The following is an 18,648-nucleotide window of genomic DNA, read 5'->3' as shown; positions in this document are numbered from 1 at the left end:
CATGTGTAAGCTCTGCGTCATGTCTACTGTGTCATTAGCCCAGCTGTCTGCTTTATAACCTTATGTTATTTTGCTTTTTCTAGACTATTGTTTTGATACCCAAGAAACTGTGTCCACAGCCAAGGGATTTACAACATGTTTGTGTCCTCCTTTGATCTAAGTCTGGAGATGTGACCTCATCCGCCATAAGCATGTGTCCTTTGCGTCAGGTCTTTGCGTCCTCTTCTGCTAAATCAGGCCTCACAAACTTCCTTCCAAACAGGCTTTTAATTCACGATTCAATGCTACAAATGCATGAGTCAGATGGTGTGACTCCTAGTCCGGTCTGGCTGTAGCAGCATGTCCACACCAGGCCCTCATTTTGCTCTCTGCCAAACACATCTGAACCAGGGACTCAGGAGTTCTGATTACCTGCTGTAGCTCAGGCTCGGGGTCCCTGAGGGCTGACATGGAAAACCCTGGACTACATTATTAATTAAAAAAAGCTATTTTCCTCTGCGACCGCGAGCATCCTTAGAAAGGTCCTTTCCTTAGCGATTTTACACACTGTTCACCTCCAGAGTGCTCGAATGCATCTTAACGTTTCACTGCATTGCAAGTTGCTACGTACTTTCTCTGCCTATATATGGGAGTGTGACAAGCTAATGGGTCTGGTGAAGGACTGCTTTGCAGTTTTGTCTCCCAAGTATTACAGAGTGGACAGTCTCTTACACTGTAAACTCTGGAAATCAAACCACAATCTAGAGAAAGCTCTCGAAGCAGGGAAAGACACTGAGTCTCAAATGGGATCGCAGAAAATGACTGCATTGCGACTAATGTAAATAAATAAGGGGTGAACTCTGTTATTAGCATCTTTAAAAAAAAAAAAACAAGAAAATTAGACACACAAGACTTGGTTCAGTTTAGCACTGTCAAAACTGACGAAAATTTACATTCGAATGACGCTATTCAAATACCTAATTTTTTCGCATCATATCCCTTAGAGCACTAACCAATACAGAGAGAGCCACAGCTACCTGTATGTTTATTTCAACACAAACTTGTCTGTTCACTTTTCCTTGCCATGGGAAATAATAATCAAACCACTGGTGCATGACGCTTTCGTCTCTAACCTTTAATATCTAAGCTAGTTAACTAGCTATTTAGTCAGTACAGAAGACTCCACTTTGGATGTTTTATTAAATACATTTAAGGCACGCAGTTCTGGGAAAAAATGACAACAGATGTTTTATCCTGCATGATAATTTACCATAAAGTACCATTTAAAATGTGAAAGTAGGCTAACCTACATTATTGACGCTACGACTCCCCAAACACTGCCTAGCTAACACTTGCTAGCTGACACAAGGCCATACTCGTTTGGCTGCATATGTGCTCTCCGACTGTTATGCTAAAAGTCTTCCTCGGAAATTCCTGATTAGTTTGGAGGTCGTAATTACGACATTGTATGCGCTCAAGTTTTTGGTCGGGGTAAAATGAGAAAACTTTTGCTTTAACTTTTGTTTTTGTATCATCAGTAACAGGAGGTTTGTTTTGCCTTTTTTGAGCAAGTAGGACACGCAGTAGGGTTCTCGTGATGAGCTTTGTTACTGTTCCTCATCAACATAAGTGCAAGTTGTGCACACAGTGCGGCATTAGAGCCGGAATGGCAGGCTAACTTTAGTTCACATAGGTCACGACTTTAACGCGAGGTTCCTCAATTTTGCCGTCTTTAATAACCAAATTTGCAGTTGTGCAAATCACTCTCTCTGTGACCGATATGTAACTTTCTGCCATTATTACCACACAGTTGTGGCTGAATTAGTAGCTCTGTTCAGCCTGACTAGCAAGTGACACTGTGTGACTCTCGTCCGTCATGCAGTTTCTTTAGTGCAGCGGCCGAGGCACACGCCAGACATCCACGGTAATTCTGCAGTTATATACGTCTAGTTGAATTTAAAGCATTCGTTGACAACAGTAGTTCAGTATGAGTTTCTGACAGGTGCACAAAGGTGTGCCTCCATACACACCTGTGGAACATTAATTACCTGCAACTGAGGCCGTTGATCCCAAAGCATCCTTTCTGTCACTGTCGTGTCTGAGTCTATGACATATGTCAAAGTCATGTCTCCTGATTTGACAGTGTCAGCTAGAGAGGCCCTCACCTCGTACATCAATGGGTTGTCAGTATGCACACTGCCTCTGTCCCTCTATCATGTACACAGACTGTCTCTATGTCCCCAGAGTGCTAGGGGCCAGTCAACACATGCATTCAAGCAGCCAAGAATAGCCTGAACATGCCTGCAACTGACGAACCAGTGCCCCATCAGATTGACATGGCCAGACCTCCGAGCTGCTTCATTAAAGTGTGTCACTTTGTTTGGGTTCATCCTGACAAATCAGCCTTCAAAGTGTTTGGTTTGAAGACAGCCACCTGCTGGAGACGACATACTCCTCATGTGTTTCTCTCATTTTGTAGGTGCAGAAGGCTACAAGCTCCATGTGCAGGAAGGAGGCATGAATCACTTCCTGTGTGCTTACACCATACTCTGTTACGCAGGCACGGTTTTGGTAAAAGGTTTCACTGTAAACCAGTCTATGCTGTCACCCACTCAGACTGGTGTAAAAAAAAAAATACAAAAAAAAAAAAACAACCTATAGGAGTAGAGAAAGATTTGTTACAAATTATACATACACAACTTAGTCCTTACACTTTCCCTTAAAAGGCTTTTAATAGCTAACTGGCCCAGACTGAATTCATGAAATTGAACTTACATTCAAATTGGCTGTACTGGATGAGACTATATGTTATTCTGGTAACACATTACTGAAGGGCACAGTTTAGAAGGCTACATGACACCTACATAAACCCTTCATAACAACTGTCTTAATATATATAAATATTTGTAGAATATACATTACTCTGTCATTACACTGTCATGACATTGTATAAGGATTCATAAAAGTTTTATGAAACACCCCTCAAAAAATTCACTGAAATTACAGGTTAACACACACACTTCACTAAAATATCTGTTACACAGCAGTTTTTCATGCCATTGTTATGACAAGACATGAGATACAGTACTATGGAGCATATTGTTAAATTTTACCAACAGTCTCACAGGGCAAGCTGGGACAAATCATTAGCATTATGTTACCCTGACATAAAAATGCTGAGCTGACAAAGTCCAGTGTCACAAAGGGTCATGCCATTTCACCCCACAAAGCATCATGGCACATCCTAATGTTATGTCAACTTGACATTACAGTTGACAAAAACAGCTTTTATGATTATGGTTAGAATAAGCAAATCTAAATGTTTATGTATGTTTAACTATGTTTAATGAAGGTCATAAGCAGGTGTCATGTAGTATCCTTCAGTAAAGTGTTACCGTTATTGTTTATAGTTACTTTATAATTCATCATGGTGACACCATTCTGCACGATGAACGTTGCTGGACAAAGTTCACGCCGAGGTGACTGCAGTGAGTCATCAGTGACGTATCAGTGTTACTCCATTACATCGTTGTTCTGAGGGCAAGTGACATTGAGAGGAATCGCAGAGGACTTCATTTTCTGAGCCCAAGTGAGTAAATGTTTTTCACACCTTTTGCAGGGTCACAGGTGAAGCATATGAAGCACAGACATACGTGCTTGACAGAAGACGTCTGCATCGGTTGTATCAATTTCATGTCTACATTCTTTCTTTCTTCCTTTTGGTCACTATGTAAAGTTGTTCCAGCAGGGTAACACCATATAGCTTAAGGCAACAGTCTGTGATGTGTGTGGAGCTTAAAAAAAACCTTCAGAGTGCTTCATTCCTGAAATGTGTACCAGCACTGGATGTTAAAATAAAGCTCTCATTAAGTTAACAGTACCAGTCATACTGGTTGAGCTGTTAGGAGGTTTCTAGTTGTAGAAAACATCTTAATTGTGGATATTAAAGATTACTTACCCAGTACCCATTTCCATTTTTTAAATAGAGTTTGGTATGATGCAGTTTGTTCATTTGGTTAAAAGGCTGGTAATAGCTTCATCCCCTTCAATTTTCCTAATGCAGCCCACAGATATTCTGTAGGCTGATGGACTATTAATCAAACATCTGAACAACCTGAGCACATCCCGTGTGAACCACGTTACCTCGTGTTATCTCCTTTCAGGCCGCTTTCTCTATACATTACTTCGCCTTGGATACTTTGGGTGGTGTTACCTAAACACACGTTTACCTTCACTACAAGTATAAAGTTGGAACATTGTTTTATGAGTCCCACGTATAACAGGTGTCTTTTCCTTCAGCTTAAGCATGTAATCCTTTGTGGAACAGGATTACTGATGACATTATGTGTGTCGTTCAGCCTGGTGCTCAGACTCTCTCTCGTCTTTGCCCTCGGCTTATGGCTCATGGCACAGTTCAACATCCTGCACACCTCAGCGGGAGTGCAGTCATCCAAAAAATAGAACTTTATTGCTTTGCAGTACCATTCAACGAATGATTAGAAACATCAACAGAGCTCAGGAAACGATGGGATGTCATTATTGGATATTTAATGAAAGGGTTGCATAAGGCCTTTTAAATATATACCTTCAACTCAACTGGAAAAATATAATCATTCCGTACTCCAGTTATGACCTCAGCTGTTTTGCCCTGCACATTCGTTTAGAACATTGGTATACCTGTCAGTCCAGTGGGTGCAGACACAACACCTTAACCGTTGTCAGGAGAGAGTTTTTATGGAATGCAGGCTTCCAAAATTCTAACTGGTTCTGCAGTGGAAACATCTGCTGTTGATCCGACGCTGTTGCTATATCAGTTGAAATTCCAAATGATGATGTAATACTCCATGGTGTGTCAGTACTGATAAAAAGCCAATCAGTACTCATTAAAGAGTTCATTAGTGCACTGATTAACTCCTTAATTAAGGAGTTAATCAGTGCAAATTAAGGAGTTAATTAGAGAAATGCATTTATATTCGCTGACCAGTGAAGGCTTGGTGTCCTGTTATTCTACATTCTTATGCAACGACTTTAAATCTACTCCATGAAAAGGGATGCAGAATGCCTATGGTTACCAGTTTGAATTGTTTGAGTGTACATTCGTATGAACAAGGTCTCCCTGAAGAAAACCAGCCATCATGGACAAGACCCAAAATCCTGTGCTTTCAGTGAGGCCACAACCAAGCCCCACCCCCACCCTACAGTATGGATAATAGAAAGGCTTGCTTTCTGCTCTCTTATCCCAATCAGAGGGGGAAGACTTTTCCTCCTGGTCACCCTTTCCATCTTCCTATCATAAGAACACTTGCACGCAACCACTGGACATTTCCAGATAGATGTTTTAGCTGTCATGAATATCTGGCTTTCAAAAGGCTTACTGTACAAACCCAAGGGCATTACCGGTTAGAAGATACCTCCTTTTAAGTGCTGTTTTGCTCTTACCATGACCCTCTGATTAAAAATTCTTTCAAACTGACCTTGTCTCACAAAAATATGTGAAATCACAGTATTCCTCCCCTCCCAAGAGCTCTTCTACAGTGTATGTTTACAGCATAAGAGCTTTTACCAGGTCTTTGCTCAGCAATTTAATATTTAACATATGTGCAGTGAAAAATCAATTAATTATTGTGTATTAATTATTTGAGGCAGCTGTGGTTGGGGTCTTTTGTGCCACTGCTTAACTAACAGGATATGGACTGCTGTTGCACATAGACAGAGCATAAAGAAAACACAGGGGAGAAACAAAATTGCAGTTTGACTTGCAATAGAACAACAATTCTGTTTCTACAGTTTGGAGCCATGTTCATCCTGCATCAGGATTTAGTAGTGAAGATTCAACCAAACGATGCATCTGATTTCACTGATGTCACAAAAGTTTTACAAAAGTTAGCACAGAAAGAAAGCAGTCATTAGCCATGAAATTCATTATACAGCATAGTAGGCCTTTGTTGCAACCCAGCCCAGATTCGTTGCAACCCCTAGAGCATTTTTGGCTGCTGTATGATTCAGTGGCCTGGCGTCCGCTCTGGCCCCAGTCACCAGAGCCACAGGACCCCGAGGGGAGAAAGGCTGCCACACTTCTGCAGGCCTCAGGGAGGAACTTGACAGCTTGGCTGGTGGACAGCTATCTGAGTGCTGCCCAGTTCACAGTGCACTGCCCTGTACAGCTGTAGGACAGCATTTCTGCCACTGTTTAGCTATTCAGTGACTAAACAAACTGTGAGCTCTTGGACTATGCATGCGTCAGTCATTTGTTCAGTTTTGCAGTATTTACAGCTATCGGGTCTTCCATGGCCTGACTTGCATTTGATTTCGCTAACTTCTCGGCTTAACGTGGAGTCTGAAGTATTTAGATCAGAGCGTGCATCAGAGCGTGTTAACATCTGACTGAATATGTTCCAAACTTCCAAAAACAGCTCTAAGAAGGCATCACACAGAAGGTGGATAATTCAGCACATGGCCATGCTCCCAAGCATCAAACATCACCCACAGAGCACAAATAGTAGCACAGGCATTACCTCAGGCCATTAAACCTCACCCACAGAGCACAGGCAGCACAGGCATTACTGCCAAATACCACCTACAAAGCACAGGCAGCACAGTTATTACAGTGAACCACTGATAATTATTATAAATAATTATATTTATAATTATAGTTTTATATAGCTCCTTTCAAAAACCCAAAACAACAAAATAAAAATAATAAAGAATTAAGAAATTTAAAAATAAAAATTTAAAAAAAAGATATGAACACAAAAGCAGCAAAAACATAAAAATACAAAAGAAGCAAAACAATACAGTTATGACAAGAACACAGAAGTATAGGAACAAAACAGACAGAATACATTAACTTAGGAGACACACAAATAGGGAAAGAAGAGGAACAGATTAGGCAGGGCCATGTTGTATGCAAGAGAACAAAGATGATTTTGGGGGATAGAATGGTGAATGTCGAAAGATATCCGGACTGTGTAACTTGGACGAACGAGAATTCCAGAGACGAGGAATAATTCTAAAGATGGCAAAAAGAGAGGAGGGCCTGAGAACACGAGAGGATGTTCTGGGGTGGAGGACCTGAAAGCAAGGGTGGATGTGGAGGAGTGGAGGAGAGCAGAGGTAAGAGGGAACAAGATTGTTAATTGCCTTGAATGTGAGGAGGAGAATTTTTAAATGAATGCAACATTTAACCGGAAGATTACGTAACAGCGAAGATTACGTCAAAGATTACGGAGGTGAGATGAACCACCACCCGCAGGGCATGGCAGCGCCGAGGAGTGGGGGGGACATGGTTTCTGAGCCCATAATATAATTCTCAGAGCTCCAAAATGCAGTACTGAACAGTAACACGCATAGTAGGGCACATTTAAAAGCACCAAAGAGGGTGTTGAAATGGGTGTGCTATTTGCAAACAGCAAAATCGAATGTGCTGCTGACTTGTATTGGAAATAAACATATAGGACTAATCTTTAAAATTATGATGCTCCATAAATTTGATGTAAACATGAATGGCCTTTCAAATGCTTGTTTATGGCTTAAACCAACAAATGCGTGTGCGTGCGCACACACTCGCGGTTGCTTTAGCAACTAGGCAATCCAGTCTGTTGAGGAGAAGTGTAATCCAATCTGCAGGCTGTTCTCCCTGTCTCTGAGGTTTGGTGCATCCTGCCAGATCCTCTGAGGAGCAATAACGAGCTTAGCAGTGTGCAAACAGAACTGTCTTCAGCTTACTGTCACCTATCCCCTCTACAGCTTCCAGTCAGCCTCCTGGAAACTGCACAAGTTCCACCTGTGACTTGAGGCTTCCTAGGAGAGAGAGTGTGTGTGTGTGTCTGTCTGTCCTGGGGACTAGCTCCGTCCACAAATGAAGCAATGACTGGAGTATATGGGGCAGGTGTTTTTGGTTCCCATGCAGACTTGATGGCACTTCAGTGAGTAGGCTGATTTATCGACCAATCAGCCTGCTTACAGTGCTGACTTGGCCAATCAGCTCATTACACACTGGCAGAGAGCAGGGTGGTTCCTAAGTAACTGAAAAAAAGCTTATTGGACCACTGCCATTTCTAGCAATCATCAATGATGTTGCTGTATTACAAGGGCACTGGAACTTCTACAAAAAGCATAAAGAAAACTAGTAGTGCCCAATTATATCATCTAATTTTAGTTAGTATAGTTGTGCCTGCCATTGTTTGAAAAGTTGGATTTCATGATCAAAGCATACAGAACATAAAGCATCAAAACCATTAGGGGTAACGGCACAGACAAGGAATTCACCGGCAGCAGCAACGAAAAAAAAAAATCTGTATCGTCTTGGAGGAATTATACACCATCTGGCAAACATGTACTGAATCATCACAGAGCTATATTTAAAGATCAAGAAGCTTTCTGTACAGTAAAGGCAGCAGGTTCCCTACAGAGAAATCATATCCTAATCATCATTCTTACTGCTGACACACCTGAAGGTTTGATAGGGTTATTTGATCGTTGTTGAAGAGGAGCTGCTCACATGGCCAGACACCAAGCAAGAGAGAAAATAAAACAGACAACTGAAGAAAGTTATGAAAGGGTGGAAGGAAGTGCAGCATGCGTAAGAAAAACAAAAAAACACTCCACCCAAATGGCAGCCTGCAACTGTGCCGCATGCTCTGTGTGGATGAGTCATGCTCTTCACCTTGCTCCTGCTGTGTGGAGGAGCAGCATGTTCGGGAGGTTTGGGATGAGCCGTGACTGTTTCAGGCCACCTAGTTAGGAAAGGGGCCCTGTGAGACTGAAGACCTGCCTGCTGTACACATTTACAAAGGCCTGACGGAGGCGAACTTGACTAATGTACGCACACACACCTCATTTAAAGTCAGCTCATGTTTAACGTGAACACAATAACAAAAGATCAAGTTAATGCTTGATTTTAGCCAGTCAAACATTTTATTGTCCTCTTTTTGCAATGACACCACATGAATTTTTCTACTTTCTTTTTTGCTTGCTATCTTAGGAGATGCATTTGTATTGTAAACAGTGAAAATGATAAAATACATTTCATAAAACTCCTTACAAGCAGTGTATGACCAAGGAAGACGTGGACCTTCCCCACTCATTCCCAATGATAACATTACATGTCATTTTATAGCATTGATGCTCTAAGTATTTACATAGATACAACCATGCTTCATGGTTTCCCCACAACATTGGGTTTGTCTTTCATCGTTTCACTTTTTTCTTAAGAATTATATTTACATCCAAAGGCCCTGGCTGCCTGCTGCCGGGGAATACACAGTTAGAATAACTGACAACTAATTACTCTCAAACTGCAACTCAGTCTTCAAGCAGGTTATTCTTTTGTTTGGGTTTTTTTTTGCAATGCAAATAAAAATTAAATACAGAGCTCCACCCATTCTGTCTCAAAGCGAAACTTATCCAAAAGATACAAAAAAAAATACTAAATATTGCACTTACATCAGGACAGTGAAGGATCATGGGTATAAGGGGGTAGGGGTAGTGGAGGTGAGTGGAGGTGATGGGGCGTGTGGGAGGGGCCTGGGTTTAAGGGTTGGGTGGGGCTTTGAGCTAAGTGCAATGAACGCCAAACCCAGCAAGGACCTAAATAAATACACAAACATTTGTACAGATAAAGCATTGTCTCTCATTATAAAAAATTCAAACCAAAAAAAAGTGGGACAGACCTCAACTGGTCTTATTCCCCATCTATCTATGGAGTGCAGGTTTGAGCCCTACAAGAACATTATGCATTAAAAAGAAAAAACAAAACAAAACTAGAAGCTGAAAGCTTGAACAAGCCTGAATGCTCCATAGCCACGTGCCATTCAGTCGTAAGAGTACTCACTCTACTGTAGAACTACAACCGACTGCTTATTGGCTACACAAACACGCTCACATGCTTTGTACAGTTTTTGGAGACCAGCAGAGTGTTGATTTCCAATCACTTGAAAGCCGAGTTGCCCCCCCCTAGCCATCCAAGTTTGGTCCAGTCCTCTGTGGCTGTTTACTTTCCCACCCAACAAATGTCTTGCTAGGACTAGACCATGTCGTCAGGGCATGGGGGGGATGGACAGATGAGACAGCCAGGCTGATGCTTCAGAAGTGTGCTTTAATTGGGAAGTGCACAGCCACACAGGGTGGGGTTAACAGGCTAGGTGTGCGCATCACCCAGGGCTCCCCTGTTGCTCAACTAAGCAGCTTCAGGTCGTCCAGGAGAGTCATTGCAAAAAAACACGAAAGCGGGATCTGCGTCGTACCAATAGCGCAGGCACGGGAGGAGCGGGAGGAGGCCCAGGCCATGCAGCGAGGGAAGAAAGGGGAGGCGTAAACGACAAGAAGCAACAAACGGTGCCCGACTGTCTCTGTGTCGAAGCAAGACATGCCCCCTGCACTCCTTTTTCCAGTACATCTGGGAAAACATAAATAAAAAACGGGGGACGACGACAACAGACAGCGCTCGTCATGGGGACATCCCACTCGTCTGGCTCTGTGCGTAGCCCGCCGGACTGGGCCACAACGTCTCTTCACACCTCTTGCATTTCTCCATGCCGGCCCCTGTGAACATCTCTCTTCCTCTCTCCTCCTCAGTGCGTCTTGCCTCGGCACATCGTAGGACAGGATGGCGAATGAGAACAGAACTCGAAGTGAACGAAACCTCCGCGATGCTAGTTGCTAGTGTCTGTTTGGGCGCGCGGGCGGCCCCCCCTCCCCAACCCCCCACATTACGACGAGGATGCCGTAGACGTGGCGCTGCCCTTCTTCTGGTTCACCAAGTCCACGTAGAGTTCCGAGCGCAGGAAGCGGGGGTACGAGTCCTTCTCCATCAGGCCGTATATCCGCCGCTGGGCCAGGTCGAAGCAGGAGCGCGTGACATTCTGCAGGTTCTCCTTGGTGTGCTCCCTGGTGTACGAGTCGAGGTTCACCTGGAGAGCAGAAGGACGGGAAACAGCTCAGGTGCTGCCAGAGGCCTCAGGTCAAACCGCTTTTCTCTGATCTCAGCCAGCTGGACAACCTGCTCGCCCTGTTCAGAGCTAGTCAGATGATCCAAAACCAGTCATTATGGCAGATTAAGGAGAAGGACAGCCGGAAACCTCCATTAATCCCTGCTGCTGCCTTGATCTAAATTTCCACAGAAAGTTCTAAGTTTTGGAAGTGAAAACAGATGATAAAAATCACTCCCTAAGCGTAGCATGTGTCAAGTGTGATTTAGTCGATTTAGTCCCAGGTCTCCCAGTGGGAGCCATGGATAAGTGGTGGGTCATACCTGGAAAAGCAGAAGGGCACAAAGGGCAGCCCCATCAAGGGCATTTGGTCCCTAGTCGAGGGCATTTGGACTCTGCAGACTCTGTTTATCCAGAGATCTTAGTGATGGGCCTAATTTATTTACATTAACTTTGATTTTAGGCAGCATGTGCTTGGCTAAAACTAAGCTGCTTTCCAAACAAAAGGGCTGTTTTCTGAAGTCAGCCATCTCTGAGCCGATGATCTGAGAACAGTTTTGTTAGGTTTTTTTTTTTTTTCTGGCATTCTGTTTTGAAACTGTTAAACGCTGTTAGTGAAAACTCACCTCTTTACAAGACTGGATGGCGATGTACTCTGCAAAGATTTTCTTAGCTTTTGATGCCATCTTGGACTGCGATTTGACTTTCTTGTAATCCTCACACGCCAACCAGAATTCCAGATTCTCCTCACTGAACTCTGTGCGCAGGAAAGCTCTGAACGCTGCCAGACCATCTGACAGAGCAGGGGTAAGGGAAAAAAAAAAAAAAAACAAGAGGCATGTTATTGGATGGGTGCACAGCAAGAACCATGGCAACGACAGCCTCCAATGAGTAGGTGGAGCTGAGCCCAAGCTTGCTGGCTGACTCATATGGATCCCTGCACCCTCATCATCCCATAATGCTGAGAAACTTAATCTCTTAATTCCTTATTGTTCATGGGAAGCTAAATATCCCCACCATCATTACTTAAAAGCACTTTAAAGAGTTTAACCACTGCATAATTCAATTACGATCTGGTATAAAGTTAATCACATTTCCGTTTCTGTCTAGATTTGCTAGGTTTTTCCCGCTCTGCATTAGGACTGTGCAGCAACAATTTAGTAACACCCTGATGACCACGGAAACCACGCTCCCAGCCATATGACGCCAATGGCATGTTAACACAGGAAGACGGATTCGGCTGTTTCAGAGGTGGGGTTATAAACATTCCTGCGGCTGCGGAAAGGAAGAGGCACGGTGGGTCGGAATGCGAGGAAGCGGCGGCCCGCCAGCGGCTTCGTGCATGTGAACACGGCACAGCACCAAGCCTACTGTTACAAAGCTCTTTAAACAGAGGGGTAGGTGAGCACACGCCGTAGCGGCAGGCAGGGTATAGGTTAATACAGGAGATTTAGCGCCAGTGCAGGTGTCTCCCCCCTCCTCCCTTTTTCGCACACCCGCAAAAAACCCGCGAATGCACTGGCCACAGTCGGCATGCACGCCTAGCGCTCGGCAGTGTGCCCCCGGCGCCCACGGAAGCAAAGGAAAGACGCAGGGCTGCATAAGCGCACCATATCAACTCACATCAAAGGCTAAGAGCTATGAGGTAACACACAGAGAGAGAGAGAGACAGAGAGAGGTGTGAGTGAGTTAGTGAGTGTGTGTGTGTGTGTGTAGGCAGGGGGAAAAGCTTCGCGACGAGTGAATGGGATAAGGGCTTCACTCACATTTGTGGCTGAGCAGCTTGTCGAGGGATTCTCCCCACTTCAGAGCCTCCTCAGGAGTGGGCCTGCAGATGAAAGCAGAGCGGTTCTTCAGCAAGCCCATTTCCGTCAAGTTTTTCATAGTGTGTCCCATCCGAAGCCCTGCGCTTCTGTCCGGCTCCGTGCTAGGCTGGGGGGTGTGTGCGATTGAGCGTGTGTGAGTGTATAAGCGTGAAAATCTGTCTGTGTAAGAGTATCTCTGAATGTCCCCAGTGGAGAGCCTCTTTTATAACTGCCTCAGCGAGGGGGCGTGGGCAGGATAACATCCAGCCAATAGGAACGCTTGTAGGACTGTGGGTCCACCCCCTCTCTCTCTCTCTCACTCACTCACTCTCTCCCTTTCATTGTGCTGCTACTCTTAACAAGTCTGCAGCATCTGCTGCCTTTTGGACTTTATAGGCAGTCAGTCTCTCTGAACTGCATTTACTTATGGTCAATTAGGCAGGCTTCGGCCGTTCTTAAGAGACGACCATCAGGCATATGTTCACGCAGCTGCAGTGTGCTGCCATGCTAGAGCACACCGTTTGTACCATACTGTTATGTGAAACTGTTCTAAGCCCCGAACTGAAACTTTTTCCTCAGTGATAAGCAGTGCACATATGATGACATGTGTCTGAAATACAGCAGCAACGCATCTAGTGCATTCTATAAACAATCTGTCTGCTTTTATTATGTTTGCTTTGTGCGTAGTGTGAGTGACACCAGCCAGAATTAACAGATATAGTTCACTTAGCCTGAATACTGGCCCGCTAAGAGGCCTGTAACCCGTTACACTGACATCTGACACGGTCCCGATCATACGGATGCAGCATGCCACGTGCAGAAGCATGCAGCCTGGTATTTATAGACACAACATGGAACTCTAGTTCAAAATACTAGTGGAGCAAACGAGACACTCAAGAATGGCCCATGGAAACAGTACAGAAAACACGTCAACTAACTGTGTGATTACACAAATAGACAACTCATGTCCTTCCTGTTTTCTATTATTTTCTGTCTTGGCCCATACATACACACACACACACACACACACACACGCACGCACGCACGCACGCACGCACCGTCACACACACTTTCACACCCTCGCACCAGTGAACTTAAATCAGGGTACCACCATCTAGGTGAAGTAGGCAGATGCATGTACTGTCCACACAGACACACGTGAACACAAAGGGCATCTAAACATGCACCCTCACACACAAACAACACTTACTTGACAGACTTCATGGTCTTGTCCAGCTTGCCAGCCGGAGTGCTTCCAGGAGAGTCATTTCTCCTCCTCAGGAAAGCCAACCGGTTCTTCATGTCTTTGGCCCTGTATGTTCACATGCACGCACGGCCAAACACACCACCAAACACACCACCAAACACACCACCAAACACACCACCAAACACACGCACAAAAGGGAGGAAAGGGGACTGTCACAGATCAAAACAAATCAGATAGACCAGAAAAGCACAGCTCCAAAAGACCTCCCCATACCAGCACACACAAAGACACACACACACTGCATTTCCATAAGTCCCAATGACAGAATCCCAAAATTCAAAAAAGAAAAAAAACAAAACAAATAGCTTCTGTCAGTATGTACATTTCTGCTTAGACAGGCGCTCTTGAGCTCAAAAGGTGCGTTAGTATTCCAGCAGGGTGATGGCTGTGGTGGGGAGACACTCTGTCTCTCTCCCAGTCCTCCTGTACTTCGTCCTCTCGCTCCCCTTCCTCCTTCCTCCTGCTCTCCGCAGTGTCTGACTGAAAGAGGCACTGAGTGACGGAGGGATGCGACTGCCTGACGTGCTCTTCCTCCTCACCACCTCACTCCTTTCCAGGTGTCCCTGGGGGGCCTCTCAGGGCCACCAACCCAAGGTCAAAGCCCTCCGGGTGGACGCAGGGTGCAGCTGCACCCCTCTCCGTCCTGCCAAACTTTGACCCCTCAGTGAAGAGTCCCCCAGTGCCTGTCCTCACACTTCCCAACCTCATGTGCGTCCTCTAGGCGGCACTCGAACCCCCCACCACCCACCACCCCCACCCCCCGCCGTGAAGCTTTCCGTCTTTTTGATTTCCACTGTGGCTTCGCGAGGCCTCTGGTCTCATCGGAGCCCAACGGCTCGCGCCTCATTGTGATACAGGCACTAAAAATGGCTCATGGGTGCCGTTTTTGGATGTCCCCAGCCACTGTCCCTGAATCCACCCATGTGTCGTATCATCCCAGCCGTCCACCCCAGGCCCCGTTTCTGTTATCCCTCAAGGCCTGTGCCACCTGAGTAGCTCTGTGGTTTAGGTAGCCCTTGCAGTTACGTGAAATTTACGCAACTGATTGAGGCAGATCTAAGAGCAGGACACCATGGTGTACTGCGGCAGACACTTATATCTATCTCTGCATATTTGGAATAGTGGCAAGGGAGTCCTGTAACATCTGTGCTTGTCTGAAAAGGGACTTTTAGAGGCAGCACCGGTGGCTGTCCCCGGTTATTCAACAGCCCCCTCTTTGACGCTCTAGATGGAATTCAAAAGCAAGCCCCTACAGGAAACAGGAAGTCTGCGACTATTTATGACATCACTGACTGTTGTCCCCAGTGCTGGAAACACTAACACCACCCCTGACCTCTTACATAAAAAGGAAGAAAAAAAGAGGAAGGGGAACACTCTCGCCTGACTAGCAAAGTGATGAGTAAACAGTCCAAATCACCGCAGCAGGTTTTTATGCAAGGTGTGTAGGAGACAAATGAGCCACTTCCAACAGACGTGGCCTCCAACACTTCCTCTGCACCAAGCCGCGAGGTCAGCCTGGGTCAAAGCTGTTGTGCTCAAAGCTTCCGTGAATACTGTACATGTCTTTAACTCAATTTTACAATCTAGTTTTTCCACCCAGCCTAGATGTTTCAAAGCCAAGGCCGCGAAGGGCTGCCTCTTATCGCCACAGCAGGAAGGGAGAGCGGGAGAAATGTTAGTCAGCACTGATGGTGCGTAATGCACGAGGATGAGCAGACACCACCGCCGCCAGCAGAAAGCCAACGGAAACTCGGGGAGCCCAAGGAGGAAGCCAGTTCCTAACAATGCATGGATGATAAGACGCTTGGCAGGCTCCTGTATCTCAGCGGCCAAAACCGTCCTTAAAGTGACAACGCCTTCCAAACCTGAAATGACCATGAAAAAGTTCTCATGCTGTTTTTCATGTCAAGTTGCTCCTAAAGTCTCACTCTCATCTTCCTCTCAACCCTTTGCAGTTTGTTGTAGATTGCAACATTTGTCCCAAACAACAACATGAACACTTATCCCATACAACTCAACTCTTATCCCTTTATTCCATACAACCTAACCGTTATCCCCTTATCCCATACAACTCAACCCTTATCCCATACAACGCAACCCTTATCCCCTTATCCCATACAACTCAACCCTTATCCCATACAATGAAACCCTTATCCCATACAACGCAATCCTTATCCCCTTATCCCCTACAACGCAACCCTTATCCCCTTATCCCATACAACGCAACCCTTATCCCCGTATCCCATATAACTCAACCCTTATCCTATATAACTTAACCCTTATCCCATATAACTTAACCCTTATCCCATACACCTCAACCCTTAGCCCATACAAAGTTTTGAAATAAGTAAACTCATTATCAGCATATCTTTCACTTATATAATTCATTCACTTATATAAAACACTGTTAAAAGGGGTTTTTAGAATTATGAACTTGGATATACAATAAAACTTTCACGTTCTTAAACTCTAAATGTCATCACCACTGCTCATACCATTATCGTCATGTGGTCAGTTTTTAGCACTTTCAGGTGTTGACAAAGAACTTAAAACATGTTTCTAGATAAATGCCACTATGTGGAACCTGTGCTGGGTGGTTGGGCGGTGACGTGGGCGGTGACGCATGCAGTCTTTCCCCATGGATGGAGCCTGTACTGATAAGATAAGACTGGCAAAATGAACATGCATTTAGCAAAAGAGATTCACCAAGAGTGTGCCCGGATCAGACATCCGCTTGCTCTATCACTCGCTCTATCACTGTATATCTCTCTCTCTCTCTCTCTCTATCTCTCTCTCTCTCTCCCTCTCCCCCTGAGCACATTTGTGGTACAGCAAGTATGAGGCAATTTTAAGTGGCTTCAAGAGTTATTAACAGATATTAATGAAAAGACAAATTGTAAATACAGTCCTCGGTGAAAAACTGGGCCACAATAAAAGATAAGAGAACAGATCCGATTCCTGCATTCTTGTATTTAAAAAAACACACATACAGCCACATTTGAAAACCTAAATAGGTCAGGATACTAACTAAAAGGAAAGAGTTTTTTGGGGGTTTTTTTACAACACAAAAAGCAATAGCTGATAATCGGAATGTGTGTGGTTGGGGTAGTTTTCATGTCCCCTGGGAAACGTGAGCGAACTGAAGGGAGGTTTGGGAGGGTCTGGGACAGCAGCCACGAGAAGAGTCCGTCTTTGGGGCAGTATGGAATATCTGTGAGTAATGAAACAATTTATGGCCCAGGTCTGGTTCCAATACAATGGCATGGTTCTGTGTGGGAGCTTGAGTGAAAAGATGACACGTTGCCAGAGCCCAGATGGAGAAAGGAATGTCAAATGTACAAGCTGATCTGAGAACAGATCAGATTCTGCTGCTAATAGTTAAGTCATAGGCTAAAGGCAACAATAATCTTGAAGACGAGCAACCGAACATCAGTACAGTGACAATACGCTGTAAACGCGGCAGGATGTTAGTTCAAGGCAATGCTGACACCTGCTGGATTCTAATGAGCACTACACCAGAGCAGATTACGTCTTAAGAACCTGTGTCATGTTACATGGGTATTAACACATGATAAAATAAACGGACGTCTATGCATTTAAACACACAGTATTACTGTGAACGTGAAAAAATACACATGCACGATTTCCAATGAACTTGGCCTGAGTGTTACCTGCTTTTCACGCATCCAAAAAATAATCACCAAGTTAACATATCAGCTGATAATTAAAGCATGCAAGTCTTCTCCACCATTACCACACTAATACTAACGCTATCTCTGCACTGCCAATATATAGAATGAGAGTCTTCATTTACTACACTGATCCAGGCTCTACTGACCCCAACGCGTGCGTGTGCATGTGTGTGTTTCTGAGAGTAGTGGCACATTCCCTCAGCCCGAGGCTTCAGATAGGAAACATTCCACACTGCTTCACCACTCCACACACCTCCCAGGCACACAGCCTCTGCCATGGCCCACTTCACCCCACCAGTGTGAAATAGGCAGCCCGGTGAGAACAGCAGCAGACAGCCATTTCAGCTACACCATCAGCCCTTACAGTCAGCTGAAGGTCAGGCAGGTGACCTGTGGCGAGGCCTGAACACACCGCTGCTAGGGTTAGTGTGATTGCTTTCGCAGACGCCACGGCGAGCGGAAGTGACACTATAGTAAACAGTCACGCTAGAAGCAAGTCCGCGTGTGCGCAATGGAAAAGTTATTATCCTCCATTAGGGGCTTATTTAAAGAAGCAGTCAGGCTTTCCTGCAAATCCATTTACTTGCTTTGCTGATTGTCACTTCTCAGACAGCTGCAACCAAGAACGGAAAGCCTGCTCACCAAGATCTCCCCAGAACTCCATTCCTCCTTTAACCTGGGCATGGGAACAGCATTCTGTCCCTGGGCTGTGACCAAGAGTCTAGCAAAAAGCCCAGTACTCCCCAACACCTGGTGGGAGAGATCCCCTTACCCTTCGCAACCAGGATGCTAGCCCCAAGACCCCTAACCTCCAAAAGATGGATGGACATGCTTTGACTGCCATTTATCAAATTAGGATGCTCTTATGCCACCGCTCATGTGACATGGCCCTTGAGTAACCATGGGGAGGAGCAAGGTGCGGGTCAAGGGGGTCAGCATCATCTCCAGCCTCCAGCAGGTCCCTCTGCAGCCAGCCC

The 18,648-nt window shown here is 45.0% G+C and overlaps 1 protein-coding gene across 12 annotated transcripts in view; it reads right to left on the bottom strand.

Moving 5' to 3' along the window:
- Positions 1 to 8,872: 8,872 nt before the first annotated feature.
- Positions 8,873 to 18,648, bottom strand: part of rgs3a (regulator of G protein signaling 3a) — a 136,196-nt gene continuing 126,420 nt past the window's right edge. For 11 of the 12 annotated variants that reach the window (XM_035526941.1, XM_035526932.1, XM_035526929.1 and 8 more), the window contains 4 exons: positions 13,923 to 14,024; positions 12,674 to 12,735; positions 11,534 to 11,700; positions 8,873 to 10,889 (listed from right to left, as the gene is read on the bottom strand). In XM_035526941.1, the coding sequence (XP_035382834.1) occupies positions 10,689 to 10,889; positions 11,534 to 11,700; positions 12,674 to 12,735; positions 13,923 to 14,024 (532 nt within the window). In that variant the 3' untranslated portion in view covers positions 8,873 to 10,688. Of the gene's footprint in view, positions 10,890 to 11,533; positions 11,701 to 12,673; positions 12,736 to 13,922; positions 14,025 to 14,301; positions 14,468 to 18,648 lie in introns of those variants that run through there. The other variant, XM_035526939.1, reaches the window with a different exon arrangement.

Source organism: Electrophorus electricus, chromosome 6 (genome assembly GCF_013358815.1).
Source record: "Electrophorus electricus isolate fEleEle1 chromosome 6, fEleEle1.pri, whole genome shotgun sequence".
In the NCBI taxonomy this organism is placed as follows: Eukaryota; Metazoa; Chordata; class Actinopteri; order Gymnotiformes; family Gymnotidae; genus Electrophorus; species Electrophorus electricus.
The sequence above is the reverse complement of the archived record's forward strand: the minus strand, read 5'-3'. Positions and strand labels throughout refer to the sequence as shown.